At 41.9% G+C, this 15,426-nt stretch overlaps 1 protein-coding gene across 2 annotated transcripts in view; it reads left to right on the top strand.

The window, feature by feature from the left end:
* AKT1 (AKT serine/threonine kinase 1) overlaps positions 1-15,426 on the top strand; it is a 78,391-nt gene that overhangs the window by 42,179 nt on the left and 20,786 nt on the right. For both annotated transcript variants that reach the window (XM_069018425.1, XM_069018426.1), the window contains exons 4-7: positions 3,766-3,877; positions 6,581-6,728; positions 13,309-13,440; positions 13,608-13,673. In XM_069018425.1, the coding sequence (XP_068874526.1) occupies positions 3,766-3,877; positions 6,581-6,728; positions 13,309-13,440; positions 13,608-13,673 (458 nt within the window). The remainder of the gene's footprint in view (positions 1-3,765; positions 3,878-6,580; positions 6,729-13,308; positions 13,441-13,607; positions 13,674-15,426) is intronic.

Raw genomic sequence — 15,426 nt, 5'->3', positions numbered from 1 at the left:
TGTGTACCTAGAAGTTGTGCTCCAGAGCCCCTGCAGATGAATAACCAATAGGGGCTGTGTTGTAAATCTTGGAGATAAGTAGCCTTCATACCAATTGTAATTTCAGATTATCATGTGTGTCTCCCTATTAGGTTATAAACCTTTAAAACCATATAACTGAGAAAAGCAGTATATTGTGAAAAACCACATGGAGGGAGAGAGGCTGTTCCTGTTAGAAAGGGATTATTTCTCCCAGCTGTCAAAAAGGAAGATGGACTGTGGTGGTTTTGTTGTACTGCTGAAAACATAATTGCTCAACAATACGAGGGCTCCTTTTGGGACAGGAGTGTGTGTCTGCAGTCAAGCATTTATCAGAGGGCACAGGATGGCTAGATTAGTGGTTGGATTTTTTGTCTGCTGTTACTAAGAGCCACCTTTGTGCAGGTCTGTAACTTGGTGCTCCTGGCCCCTTGCTTTTGCCATGCTGAACAGTTCAGAGTTGAATCTATCCAGTGGTGCTAACTTCAACATAATATTCCTGTTTTTCTTCCAGAAGTTTTATTTCTTCATCATTCTTTTTTCCTCATTTACCTTTTTCCTTTTTTTTTTGTTTCCTTTTTCTTTTTTCTCCATACACTTCCTTAAAGAAGCTAAAGCGGGAATAGGAAGGATTCTTCCTTGACATTATTGTTTTAAGTGTGATGTCATTATACAGGGAGCAGAGTTTGACACTTTCATCGAAAGTAATCTGCCTTTTAGCTTAAGTGCTGGGAAAGCAAATATTGTGACATTTTAGAAAGTCACTGGGATAATACTAAGTGTCTTTCAAATACAAAATGGTAATTTCCATTTGAATGCCTTGGTGTCTATTCCTGTTAGGAACAATTTCTCTGTCCTACTTACTTTAAAAGACCAAACACCAGGAAAGAATCAAGAGGTTCTTCAGAGCAATTTAAATAATTTTTAACAGGCTGCTGTTTATACTACTTACTCTGGTGCAAATGGAGAATACTTACGTGTGCCTGTTTCACAGGAAAAACTTGTTCAAAGTGGGCAAACGACCCTTTGCCCCTATTTGAAATGTGACTGTTTTTATAGCAGAACCCCCAAACATGCTGTAAATTATACCTAATACTACACAGCATCTGTATCTAGCTCTGCTGGAGTGGTGTATGGTACAGTACATCATTAGGGAAGGTGAATTTGGTGCTTCTCTAACTTCTCAACTACAGTGAAGAGCACACAGTTGGGTTTAAAAGTAAGGAAGGAACTACTGTTCATTTGTTTCATTGATAAAATCCATGTGATTGTCATATATAGTGAGAAGTAAGTGGTAGTTTCAAACTTTCTAGAACCTATGTGGTACAGCACTTTGGTAAAGCAATTTAAAAGTAAAGCCTTCTGTATTTCTTGATATGTGCTGTTATGATTGAGCAGGGTAATTAGACAGCATATTGTTCACTAAACAAAACAATTCTGGGTGACATTCTTGAATTATAGTGGTTATTAACTGACAAATCTCTATTATTCATCTTGCTGTATGCCTTAAAGATTGCTGGATCAGCAAGCTTAACAAATATCAATGGACAGTGATGATTTAGGGGAAGAGTGACATTTAGTTGGTCCCTTTCTATGACAGGAAAAGCCTTTCGTGGTTTATCATGCTGAAATTAAATGGTTAAATCTGGTGTTCATGGCTAGTTTAAATATCTGTGCAGCTACTTCAGAATGTGACTCTGAAGTGTTTTTAAAATCTAAGCAAAACCTCTCTGTTTATTTCTTCATAGCATCGTACTTCGGTATAAGTATGGGAGAACAGCTCTGGATTAGCAGCAGGTTAGGAAATAGCCTGATGTTGTTCTTTGAGTCTTCAGGCAGATTCAGTGTCTTAGGGCTGCATTGTGCAGGCTCCTTGAGGACAAACCCAGCCTTAATCTAATCATGTTAAGCAGATAAAAATGGGAGGCAGAACAAACAAACAACAAATAAAGAAGGGCAGCTAAACTGAGATGGGCGGTCCGGGCACAGGCGTGAGATCTTTGAGCAGAATTTATCAGCACCAGGCACACGGGGCTGCGCCAGCCCGGGCACTGGTGTTTGGCTTTCGTTGCCATTCTGTGAGAGGACAGAGGTGGCTGGGAGGCCGAATCCAGCGTGGCTGCGTGGAAGTCGTTTAATCTGGGTGAATGAAGGAGTGCCGTTTATCACGCAAAAGCCTTTGCATGACTCATTAATAAACTTTCTCTGATCTAATTGGAGTGGTTTAGTAGGATGCAGTGTAACCTCAGCGTGCTATTAAAGAAAAATTATATTTTCTTGTCATGAAAAATGCAGAGTTACTAATTGAAAAGCTTATCATTCCAGCAGCAAATGAGGCATGAAATATATTGCCAAAAATATGGCACCCAAAAAACACTGGCAGTAAATATTTTATCTTGGTGCTAATTAAGAGCTTGAACTTAAAACTGAGCATTCTAAATTTACACAATAGTGAAATTAACCTAATGGTAGCAGTGTAGCCTTACTAACATGTACTGTTATTCTGGTGGATTCTGCCCTCGACTTGCATGTTGCTGATGGTGGAGGAGGTTCATAGCTCTAGCAGTAAACAGAAATTTCTTCTTGTCTTCATAATGCCTTTTTATTTACTTGGAAGTCGATTTAGAAACTGAAGAGAAATAACAGCAAGCTTGTGGTTTCATTAACTGCAAGGAAAAGAGTTTAATGCACGAAAAAACCTCCCACAATTATATTCTATTTTTTTTTCCCCTGCTCCCTTGGTTTCTTAATTTGACTTTCCTCTAGCAGGAGCTGTTTAATTAATTAGCTTTTCTATTAATGTTTATCTAAAAATGCAGTGGTTTGGCTCCTGTTGCTATTTCATTGATTTTCTTTTGTTTTTCAGATCTCTGTTAGTAGAGCTAAAGTGTACCCTTTATCAGGTGCATTTTTCTGGCCCTAATTTGAAGGATAAACACTTGTAAAATCCTAAGAAGCTTAAAGTAGTAGATGTGGTTTAAAAATTGAAAAAAATTACACTCAGCTCTCAAGATTTTGATGAAGGAAGTGGTGGCTTTGCATGTAGCTGTACTTCTGTAGCCTTTTTAGGTTGTGCTTAAACCCTGGCAGTGATGGAAGCTGCTCGCTGTGTGTCCGTGCAGCATCCGACTGCGGCAGCTCTCCCGAAGGCGTTTGGAACGGGGTCTTCTCAGGGGGTGCCTTTGCAGTTTGATGTTCCCTCTAGTGTTTGAGGGCTGGAAATGCTGAGTCTGATCGTCATCTGGTCGCTGCAAAATGATCAAATGCTCTCTCTCAACTCCCTGCAAGCCACGGACAGGGTTTTATGTAGGAAGGTCAATTGGAGGGAATGTGGGGGCTCGACATTAGTTTCTGTGTATGTAATTGCTGCATTATCGAATGACTTCCCGACCTGCCACTGGTTCACCAGGTGTATCAAATGTGCTGTGCTCTGGATGACCTTTAGAGTATGAGACTTGAGTCTGAATGGCTTCTGTGTTATCACATCCCATTTCTGCTTACCTCTATGGGCAGACCAAATGTGGAGCCTTTCAAAGCAGAATTTGATTTCGGAGCTGCTTAGATGGCTATCTCCCAAGCTATTTATTGGTTTCATCAACACAGTAAATTGTCTCAAGTCTCCTGAAGAAGTACTTACAGAGATTTTTATGGCTGATTAATTGCAACAGTTTGCTAGATAAGAATAAAGACAAATGATTATTTAAACCTGCTTATGTACCATGACTCTTTCTTCCTTGATTGTGGTAGAGTGCCAGCTGATGAAGACAGAGCGACCTAAACCAAACACATTTATCATTAGATGCCTCCAGTGGACCACAGTAATTGAAAGAACATTTCATGTGGAGACTCCAGAGGAGCGGTATGTTTCATTCATATTTAATGCATAAACTCCTTGCAAAAGCAGATGCAAGTGTTCAGCATTAATAGTGAGTCCTTTGCTGAAGCTCTTATTTATCAGATGATGTACGTCTGGACTGAAAAGTGACAATTTTTGAGTGCCTCAGTTTTAATGCATTTTCCAGTATAAAAAGTATTCTAAAGGGGGGTTTCAGAGAGTGGATTTTGAGCAGTGTTTGTAAATGAAGTGTTGCTAGGTTGGGTATCCAAAATGGACAGGTGCAGGTGTGTACCAGCACAGAGGTAGTTATTTCTGGAAACGTAAGGTTCATTTCTCACTGGAAATGTTGTGGTAGTAAAATAGTTTCTGACCTGGGAGTTTCTGGAAGGATGAGCGCAAGTGAAATAGAGATTCAGGCAGAGTTGAGTTGTATCAAAATAGTTACCTTTTAAAATCTATTTAGACACCCTGTTTCTAAAGGAAAAGTTAGTTGTATCATTGCTGATTGCTAATGTTTTATGCAAATTAGATAATAAAGGTGATAGTTATCTGCTGCAGGTGCAGATTCCTGATTCATCTTTTAGGAAACAAAGCTAAGAGCTACATCCTGTGCTCTCATCATTGGAGAATTGATCTTCTACCTCCAGAGAGAAGAGTTTTCCAGCACAGCTATTATACAACTACTGAGTATTTAAATATTTACTTGCTCTTCAGAAACTGAAATTATTCCACTACCATTGCTGTAAGGGAGTGGGTATTTAAAACCCCAGTCCTCTCTAGATATGATACTGGCACATGTTTATTTTGAAGACCAGTAAATTCTACCTAGTATTACTTCTTTCTCTCATAGTCTTTGCATGCACTGATTTATTGCTTTTGATTATGTTACAATGATCAGAAGAAGGTTAAGTCAAATTAAAAGCAAAGAAAAATAAACTGGTCCTTGTTTCTTTTAGGAACTTTGTGGTCAGTGACCCTAAAGGGAGTGAATAGCAGTTTCCACTTGGGGGAAGATTGTATTTCAGTCTTGTTTTGTTCCCTCCTAGCCAATTAAGTCAGCTTTGTGACATTTCAGGGCTCAGAGTGTTAGTCACCTCTGTTGTGTACTCTTGAGACATAAAAGCTGAGGGTGAAATTCTGTTCTTGCAGAAATCAAAGATACTCACTTCAGGAGGGCCGAGATCTCAACCAAGTCAGTAACAAAAGAGATATGAAGGTCAATATGCCTTTAGCTTTCTCTGTGCCTTTTAAACCAATGTTTGGTTTTTTGAAAGAGATGGAGAGAGAAAGTACAGAAGTTCTTTTTGTGATCATTCTGAATATAAAAATATGACTAGTAAATAAGAGGATGTGTTTGGGATAGTGAATGGAGTAGTTTGTGCTGGGAGTATAGGGAGAATGTTCAGAATGTGTGGCTTTACCTTGCTGCCCCCAGACAGGGCTGGATGAATAGGGCACAATTCAGGCAAAATCCATAAGGTGGGAAAGACCTTAGGTGGTGCAGCTTTTATTAGAAACTTGTGTGGGATACTTTTTCCCATGGACTTTGCTTCCACTGGGGAATGATCTGCCTCTTCCATCCATCACAAACTGAAGCTCACATGTTCAGATATGATTTAAAAAAAACAAACAACTTCATAGGACCAGTGAAAAATTGGACATTGATGAGGATGGCATGGTTGCGCTGCAGATTGTGCACAGAGTTGATCAGCACTGGCTATTGCTGATCCTGCTGTAGTAGCAAAATATTTTACCTGGGATGTCCTTAGGAGGAGAGTTTAACCAGTGCCTAGAAAACACCAACTAAACCACCACATCGTGTTCCCTACGTATACGAAGGGCAATAAGCATGTTAAGTTCAGATAGTCCACTGGATGTGTCTTCAGCCCGTGTGTGTCTTAAAGCCCATCCCTGGAAGCCCTTGTGAGTTGTATTCTTCATGTTCAATAAATTTGCAGTGAAATCGAGTGAAGGCCAAGAACTTTCACTTCAGTAGCTTCCAAAGGTGTGAAATCTCCCAAAGGACACTGGAGTGGAAGTTGTCTCCATGGGAGTTGAAGGGGTCACTGTCAGAACACCCATTGCTGAAACAGCTGTGGGAAACTATATCGTAACCAAGACCTGTGCCTAAGATGAAATGTCACTGCTTTTGCTGACATTCTGCTAAAGTTTACAAAGCAATTGCTGTACTGCTGTCATCATCTTTACAACAGAAGAATAACCTAAGTATCCTGGGCTTTAATACCTTCTCCAAGAACATCCCTTGTCACTAAAGCCACTAAAATTTGGGATACGTGTGCGAAGAGGTGCCAGTGTCCCCAGGAGTTGGATTTGTGTTTCAGTGCACCACAGAAATGTAGTAGTTGTATTTAATTGCTTTGTGATTCATGGAAGCCTTTTGCTTCTTGGTTTCAGCAAGTCTGCTTTGGTTATGTAAATCTCTGTATCACCAGGTCGTATCTTGAGCTGTTGACTGAATGCCCACTAGAAATTCTGTTATCTGAAAAGCCTTGTATTATTTCCAGACTGGGTTTCTAGTATGAGTAATAAAGATATGTGATTAAAAATGCATTTTTACAGTGCTTGAAAATGCACATAATTCATTGTGTCTTCCATTAATTCATCAGAGAGCATTAGTGACTCTGTATTGCTTGGTGATCTTTGCCATGGCAGATGGTAGTCTAAAGCCACAAGTAATGAATGTCTTTGCCTATATTTTGCCAGGGAAGAATGGACAAAAGCTATCCAAACAGTAGCAGACAGCCTCAAGAAACAAGAGGAAGAGATGATGGATTTTAGATCTGGCTCTCCCAGTGATAATTCAGGTGCCGAAGAAATGGAAGTTTCTATGACAAAGCCAAAACACAAAGTGGTAAGTGGGCATAGCAGGAATCACTGTTTTTTAAGTCTTCTCAAATATAGACTAGAAATAGCCATCCAGCCATGTCTGTTCCACTGACAATTATATGATTGGCTGTAGATGCAGCTTCTGGACAAAACAATTGTCTGAGCTGAGCAGAGGCTGTCTGGGTCTGCCGGAGTTCTGAGTTCACATGTCCTTACTGGATGGCTTTCAAGGCCAGCTCGGGTCTGGGTTTGGTTTGCCTGTTTTCCTGTGGTACAAAGAGTGAAACCAAAGCTCCTGCTGGACCATGTGAGTCTGTAAACTCCTTGCAGGCTGGTGCAAAGGTATTCTGGTGGATTTGCAGGATGTAGGGTGAGTCCAGTGGATTTAATTGCTCTGGATTAAGGGTTTAGGCTAACTCCAGCCAGCCACTGCAGTGTCTGTCCGTAGTGCTCCTACAGCTTGAGGGGGTTTTTTGCATTAGGCACTACATAGTCTGAACACGCAGGGCCAAGTCAGCAATGGCCTTCCATGACATGAGTATGTGCCAGAGGATATATATGCCCTGTTGAGCCTTTTTAGGCATCTGTCTTCAACTTCCCTTCATTTCTTTCTACGCCCTTGTGTTCTTCTGTTTGTATTTCTGTTTTCCAAAGTGTTCCCACCTGTTCCTGCAAGAGGGAATTGATGGAACCTTTTCCCATGCAAATACATTGTCTGTGGATTTTAGGTAGGCACTTCTTGTGTCCTCATCTCACCATTATCATCCTCACCTGCTTTGATAAGTTTGTTTCAGTTTGGGAAAACGTATAAAGTTTTTCTATGAAAAACCAGCCATCCACCAGTGTTTTCACTAAGCTTGTGTTACCTTCTTGTGTCGTGTCAGTGCTTTCAGAGGGATGTGGGTAGCTACTTTCATGCCACTCTGAGTTAGAGCTGCCAGTAGGCTTCTGGGTCTCTGGCTTAATAGATCCTGCTCTTGCTGCAGCGCTTCATAGAAATGCAAGAACCACCTCATTCATCAGCTGGATACATTCTTCTGAAACAGTGACTGTCTCTTCCTGGATGTGTTAGTGAGGATAACCAAAATGATTACTGGGGTCCTGGCATCAACTGTGTTGAGCAGTTTAGCAGAGAATCTCCTCAGACTGCTCTAGGGAAGAATATGGAAAAGTTTGCTGTAGGGGGCATCTTAAAATCTTTCTCCAGATGAGGCTGCAGCAGCCTTTGGTTGTGTAAGTCCTGTTGCCATGTTGGTCATGGTCACTGAGCTGATGGTACAGAGTCTCTGCTCAGCCTCCAGCACATTCTGATTCCTCCAATGATTTTCCTCACGGAGAGACAAATGAGAGCCAATGGCTGATCTGTGAGGCAGTGTCAGGGAATGGAAGGATTTGATGTTTTGCAACATTTTGGGATGCATGTGTGTGGGGGAAGGGGCAGGTCAGACCTTGCCCTGGTGAGGCAGTGAACTGTCCCACACCCACCCAGCCTGGCAGAGCTGCCAGTCACTGGCACACCAGAGGCAGTGCTCCACTCTCCCCTAACCCAGCTCCTGAGTGGCCAAATGACCACAAGTGCCACCTGGGGAAAAGGCCCATGAAGGCCAAGGGGTATTTAAGGCCGAACACGAGGCCATCATCTTGTCTGGACCCTACCTCTTCTTGGAGTTTGGATCTGAACATGGCTGGAACCCAGGAGCTGGTAGCTGTATGTGTGCTTTTCTATATCTTTTCTGTCTTCCTTTCTTTTTCTTCTGATTCCCTCTTGTTGGAATATTTTGAGTAACTCACCATCGAATGAGTTTAAAGTTTGCTAAGTTGAATGGTCCAAGTTAATGCTGTGAGAATGTTGATTGTTGATTGGATGTTGCAGTAAACTTTTAGCCAAAGTTGCCTGACTTTCTGAAGTTTGCCAGTAAACTTGTGTGTTGTTTTGACCCTCATAGTATCTGGTTGGCATTTCTCCCGTGCATCCAACTCAGAGTAAGGAGAATAATAAGAAGGTAGTTTTCTGATGTTCTCTGGCAAAGAGGTTATGGAATCCTGGATATAGAAGCCTAACCTGAATTAACTCTCCATTTGCAGAGTTGTTGGAAGTTTTTAAAGCTTGATCAGACCCAGACAGAGAGATGTGGTCTGAGAAAAACTGGCAAAAACCGCAGGTACTTGCAGAGAATATTGAAATTTTGTCAAAAGTAGGGGGGAAAAAACCCTGGTAAGGGTTCCACATCGGAGTCTTTAATGGCTGCCCAGAAAGAGAAGCATGTGTCTGGAGAAAGAGCTGATGAAGTTGCAAATTGCCTTGGAGGCTGAAACAATAGCTCGCCTCAGGGCAGAGTGAGAATTAACAGCCCAAAAGCAACTAGCAGCAAACCTGAGAAACCTGTTAAACAACTTTGTGGGGAGCAAAAGGGCTTTAGAGTTGCAAATTAACACCGTGGAGGGAGGTGTGGAGGATGAACCAGGGTCTTCCAGCCTAGGGGAGGAGTTGGGCCTCCCTGAACATGATCTCAACCCCCTCAGCTCTTGGGAGGAATTTGATGCAGCAAAGCCAAACCCCTCCCCAAACCATAAACTCCGCCCATCGGTAAAAAATTAAGAGGTGGGACTCTCTGAGCATGATGTCACTGATGTCACCTCCCTCCACTCCTTGGAGGAGGGGTTTGACTCAGCAAAGCCAACCCCTACTGCCCCTCCACCCCAAGCCCTGCTATCAAGAGGCAGAGCCAGTTGTGATGATACCACACTCTGCAACAGATTTGGTTAATTTGCAAGGGAAAAGTAGCAGTTGTCCTAAAGAAAACAATACTGAAAATGTTTTGAAAATTTCAGTAATGGGGAGTGAAATAAAGCTTTCTGAGGAGGGAAGCAACCTATTGTGTGAAAAGTTTAAACCTGTTGGAGGGAGAAAATCTCATCCCTCTCCCACTTCAACATGTGATAAAATTACTGGGAGAGTGTGGGAGCCTGTGGGCTTCCAACCAATGCACGGGAAGCAGCTGGTGCCCTGTCGGCCTTCTCCCATGTTGTTGTTATTTATTGCAAAATTCAAGGATTGAGACCAAGACAAAAAACTCTCTGCGACAGCTCCAAAAAGTGAGATGGGAGAGGGTGGTGAATTCAAATACTTGGAAAAGTTCAGTGGAAATAAATGGAAGTTCAGTTTCCCTGTACTTGCAGTGAAGCTTTGCAAACTCCTCCTACACTGCCTCCTCCTGGCAGCAGTGGGTATTGAGCCTTGCCTGCCACTAGAGGCCGGAGGCAGAACTGCTGCAGAATTCATAACCTATTGAAAAGGGAAAAAATACTTTTGTCACTGTGCAAGTTTGTTGTTTTAGTCTTGGTAATAACACAGAATGTTCAAGTATATCCTGACCAGCCAGAAGACTGGATGTATGTCTGGAAGTGGAATAAAGAGCTGCTTTATCAGAAGTGGAAAGGACTTTTAAGTGAACATGGAGCTGTGAGATCTGCAGCTGGAGGCATCTAAATTATGTGAATAAAGTCGGCTCTGGACAAAGAGAAACAGAGGGACTGTATTGGGCAATATAGTAAACAGTTAATCCGCTGCAGATAAAGCTGCAATGAAATCTGAAATCCAGAGTGAAATACATGAAATGGTTTATCATTTTGTAGTTTCAGAACAGTGTCCCCAGTATGCCAGCACAGCTCTTTGCTCCAGGATTAGTCCACCACCCTAGCAGGACCTTGTACCTAATGATTATAGTGGCAAGTATGGTTTCAAAGGGGTAAGTGAGCAAGAAAGAAAAGACAGCAGTGTCCTTTTCCCACTCTAACATCACACATATAGAACAAATTTGCATTACTGGTTCTCTAAGGACTGGAGTTCAAATTTGCAAAATTGGATGTAACAGAATACGTAGATCCAACGAAAACCATTTTGTCTAAAGTGAAAAGGTCTCAAAAGGATGGCTGGCTGCTCTAACTCAATATTGTTAAGGTACTAGATAACTTAAGCTTCATTAGTGATAGTTGCATTTTTGATGTCTTCTAAGTTTATTTTCACAGACTGTTAGTTATTCAGTGAAACTTTCTATGGCAGAGAACACAAAAGTTTGCCAAGTGGATGCTTCCTCTTTTTGAACTAGGTCTGAGTGGAACCAAGATTCTCCTAGAAGTGTTCCATGAGAGGATGAAGTGGTGACAAGACAGAGGAGTTTCTGTCCTTCACTGCACCAAGTGTTTACATGTTTTTATCTTACAAGGTTTTAAGATACTTATGTTCATATATGTTTATATAAGTTTGTTGGCTGCAATATTTTGAGATATTCATATTTTCTCTTGTCACCAGAGTGAGTGGAAAAGATTCCTCCCTCTAATAGTTTTGGGAGCTCACACATAGGATTTCATGTGATGATGGAAACAATTTGTATACCTTTTCCTGTCAGTGCAAAGTATAAAATTACTGTACTGAGGGAAGTGTACCTAGTAATGGTAAGCGATGTGTGAAGCATGATTGTGCAGAAGGAGAGGATGTTGAACTGCTGGTGGCCTTGGAAGGAGGGAGAAAGGGGGCTGACAATGGAGCTGAAGTGGAGCTGGGAAGTTCCAGCTGCAGATAAAGAAGGCATAAGTGATTAAGAGAAAAAAGGTTTGGGGTTTGAGAACTGCTGAAGGGTTTGGTAAAGTTGGAAAGTGTTTGGTCCAAACTGAGGACCCTGACTAAAATGATATGCTGTGGAGGTTGGAATGACTGAGTGTTGTTATATATTTGACCCCACTCCTGAGGCAATTCAGACCATTTGGTAGTAGAATTTTACTGAATGTTGTTTCTGATGCTGCCCACTGACCTCTGCCTCTTTCCATGGGTACAGGTTCTAGTAATCCCCCCCGAAACCTGCTTGGTGGGAGGGATATGGGTGGCAATTTGGGACATGTATATTTGTTTAGGTTGTGCTGAAACCTGGACCTCTAAGAGAATGGACTCCAAAAGGCAAAGCAGCCTAACTATTGATCCGTGCAGAGTTTGGCAATGTATTGCACTATCAATAAGACATAGAGAATCCTAAATTGAACTCGCCAAGCTATTTTGGAGCCCAACTTACCAGTCCAACAAGTATCAATTATAATTGTATAAAATTATCTAATGTTCAAGAATGCCAAACCTCGCAGAAGAGGAGTGCTGTCTCAAGGAACGCACAGGAAATCACAGACCAAATTGCTGGACTCTTGAGGCACTGCAGCTGAGAGAATGGTTCATGAACTCTTCCCCCGGATCCTGATTTGAATCACACCTCGCCTGCAGTTCTAGAGACTGAGGGGGTGGGGAGTGATGAACTGCACAGGAGGAAATTCACTAGATTTACGCTTTAGTTGTTGGAATAGCAATTGCCTGTTATATGAGTTCCAGTGTACTTTCCTGTCCTTTCCTTTCTGCTCTGTCTACTAGATTAGACCATGAGACAAAAGGTACCATTATTGTGGTCCTGGTCAATATCTTGAGCCGCAGGGTGGTTGTCAGGGAATGGAAGGATTTGATGTTTTGCAACATTTTGGGATGCATGTGTGTGGGAGAAGGGGCAGGTCAGACCTTGCCCTGGTGAGGCAGTGAACTGTCCCACACCCACCCAGCCTGGCAGAGCTGCCAGTCACTGGCACACCAGAGGCAGTGCTCCACTCTCCCCTAACCCAGCTCCTGAGTGGCCAAATGACCACAAGTGCCACCTGGGGAAAAGGCCCATGAAGGCCAAGGGGTATTTAAGGCCGAACACGAGGCCATCATCTTGTCTGGACCCTACCTCTTCTTGGAGTTTGGATCTGAACATGGCTGGAACCCAGGAGCTGGTAGCTGTATGTGTGCTTTTCTATATCTTTTCTGTCTTCCTTTCTTTTTCTTCTGATTCCCTCTTGTTGGAATATTTTGAGTAACTCACCATTGAATGAGTTTAAAGTTTGCTAAGTTGAATGGTCCAAGTTAATGCTGTGAGAATGTTGATTGTTGATTGGATGTTGCAGTAAACTTTTAGCCAAAGTTGCCTGACTTTCTGAAGTTTGCCAGTAAACTTGTGTGTTGTTTTGACCCTCATGAGAGTATCTGGTTGGTATTTCTCCCATGTGTCCGACTCAGAGTATATGAACCACTGTAAAGCCCTTTCAAATGTCCTGTTGAGCGAGTAGATAGAGGCCTTACAGGCAGTCATTTTGTCTTTGGTTTTCGGTGATGTTCAATGAAGCACAAGAAAACTGGTCTCCTAGAGAGGTGGGGAACATCAGAAAAAAGGTGTGGGTTTATTCCCTGGAATCAGAGCAGCGTGTGCTTTTTAATGAATGTCTGCACTGACAAAGAGGTCAGAATGGCTATGGATTAATATGTTGAGTGTTACTTGCACTGTTGAGTCATGCAAAAGAGCATTCATTTAATTGAAAGCTTACGGTTTTCTGTAAATAGTTTGATTGATTATTTTTGGGAGTGCAGTGGCATTCATTTTTGTGGAAGAATCATTTCTGCTCCTGAATTCTACTAAACAAAAGGATTAAAAAAACCACGTGTGACGTATGCAATGCATTCTCTCGTGAACAGAAATTCTGGTCTGAGAATAGTTAGATCTTGTAATTCAGTTCTTCTTTATCTGTGTCGTTAACAGACCATGAATGAGTTTGAATACCTTAAACTACTGGGAAAAGGCACTTTTGGAAAGGTCATTTTAGTTAAAGAAAAAGCAACTGGACGGTATTATGCCATGAAAATTCTGAAGAAGGAAGTTATTGTAGCAAAGGTGAGTAGATCGGAAGCTTGGGGACAGGGTTCACCCTTGATACACCCTTTGGGCAAAGTCATGGGAAGGATTCTCAGAGTACTTGTAAATAATTGCTCTGTTAGTGTTTGAAATGGACCCCTGATCTGGGGAATCACTTTGCTGATTTCCTTCTCCTTGTGTTTCAGGATGAAGTAGCGCACACGCTGACAGAAAACCGAGTTTTACAGAACTCTCGGCACCCGTTCCTAACAGTAAGCATTTCTGCCTCTGCTCAGTGTAACTTGACATTACAACCACCAAGGCTTTCCTTATTTTTTGTTACTTACCTAATGCAGCTGAGATTTGTGTTTTCAGAGTGGCTGTGTATTTTTGTACCCTTCCATTTTTGGGATGCACAAATTAAAATACTTTTTAAAGTTTTCTGATTCTTGCAGAGCAGGTCCTTAGCACCTCTTGAAGACAGTGTTTCAGGGTGTGGTTTGACTTTAGGGCTCACCCATTTAATGACTTGCTATCTCTGAGAGAAGTATCTGCTTTCCTTGTCCTTCAAATGTTTGGTCTTGTCTTTGTAGCACAGATCAGGGTGACCCTGATCTTGTGACAGACAAATTCAGGAAGATACAGTGGCCGGGGAAAACCCTTTAATTTTGTCTTTGTTGTTTTTTTAAGCTCCCAGAAACAGCTCACTGTGGAATCAGAGCACTGGTAATGCCAGCCAAAGGATGGTGGTGTGAGCATGTGGAATGGGGAAGGGAAGAGCAGGACTGTGCTTTATCTGCTCCTTTCTTTTTGCATTGTAAAATCAAACCATACTCTCATTTTAGACCTCCAGTGCCATCAGTCTCTCTGGGCTGAGTTCAGATATCCAGGTTCCGTCTCAAGATTTTGTTTCTGATATTTATTACAAGTTGTCTCTGAATTGTTTACAACTTACTAAAGCCTCCAAGAGATTTTGTAGGATCCTGGTTGTTTCCTTTGGCCAGGTACAAGGGCTTAGCTGGAATTCAGACCTTTTAATTCATGACCTCTGGAAGTAAATATTGCCTGTATTGAGTATAATCAATAATGTTGACATGTCTAAAACCTAGTCCTTCATTTTTCTGGAAAATATATGACTGGTTTAATAGTGTCACCCCTTGTAATGAAGACAACAATATCATATGCAGTATTTTCTTTTTAATGCTTTTATAAACCCAAATATCCAGAACTAGGGCTGTCCTGAGAAGTTAGCTACAAGACTGGGTTTTGCTTGGATTCTAAGAAAAGGTTCTTACCCAGAGGGTGGTTGGGCCCTGGAATAGGCTCCCCAGGGAAGTGGTCACAGCACCAACCTGACATAGTTCAAGAAGAATTTGGACAACGCTCTGAGGCCCATGGTGGGATTCTTGGGGTGGTTCTGTGCAAGGCCAGGAGTTGAACTTTTGATGATCCTTGTGGGTCCCTTCCAACTCAGCATATTCTGTGATGAAAAATCTTAGTACTATGGCAAACAAGTTGATGTTACTCTTGTCATGGGAATACATGTGACAGGACTACACACAGGCACCTTGTGACTCTCCATCACAGCCTCCATCCGGTCTGTTTTTGTGAATTGCTCACAAATTGGTATTGACAGTGTTGGCCAGTCCCCTGGCAGGCTGTCAGCAGGAGCAGTTGCAGGCAGCAGGGCAGAGACCAGGGGGCTGGTGTGTGAAAATACGTATGTGTTTCATATAAGAGGTCTTGTAGCCAGTGCGGTGAAACCTTGTGCTCCAGGGTTTGGTTTTGGCCTCTTATCTGAGAGTTGAACCTGTGGCCTGAGGAGGAAACTTCACAGTCACTGTTGGTACATTTTGAGTCCCTGTTAATGGGGCAGGACTTTGTTTTGCAGCATTTTAGGTGATAATAGGTTCTGCAAGGGATTTGTTTAATGTTTTATTAAATTTATTTAATGAATTAAGTCCTCAGCTGCAACAAGAAAAGTATAAGTGTTATATAAGATTTAAGGACAGAAAGTTCACTAAA

The sequence above is a fragment of the Aphelocoma coerulescens genome, chromosome 5 (genome assembly GCF_041296385.1).
Source record: "Aphelocoma coerulescens isolate FSJ_1873_10779 chromosome 5, UR_Acoe_1.0, whole genome shotgun sequence".
In the NCBI taxonomy this organism is placed as follows: Eukaryota; Metazoa; Chordata; class Aves; order Passeriformes; family Corvidae; genus Aphelocoma; species Aphelocoma coerulescens.
Note: the sequence above shows the minus strand (reverse complement) of the source record. Positions and strands in the feature narration are given on the sequence as shown.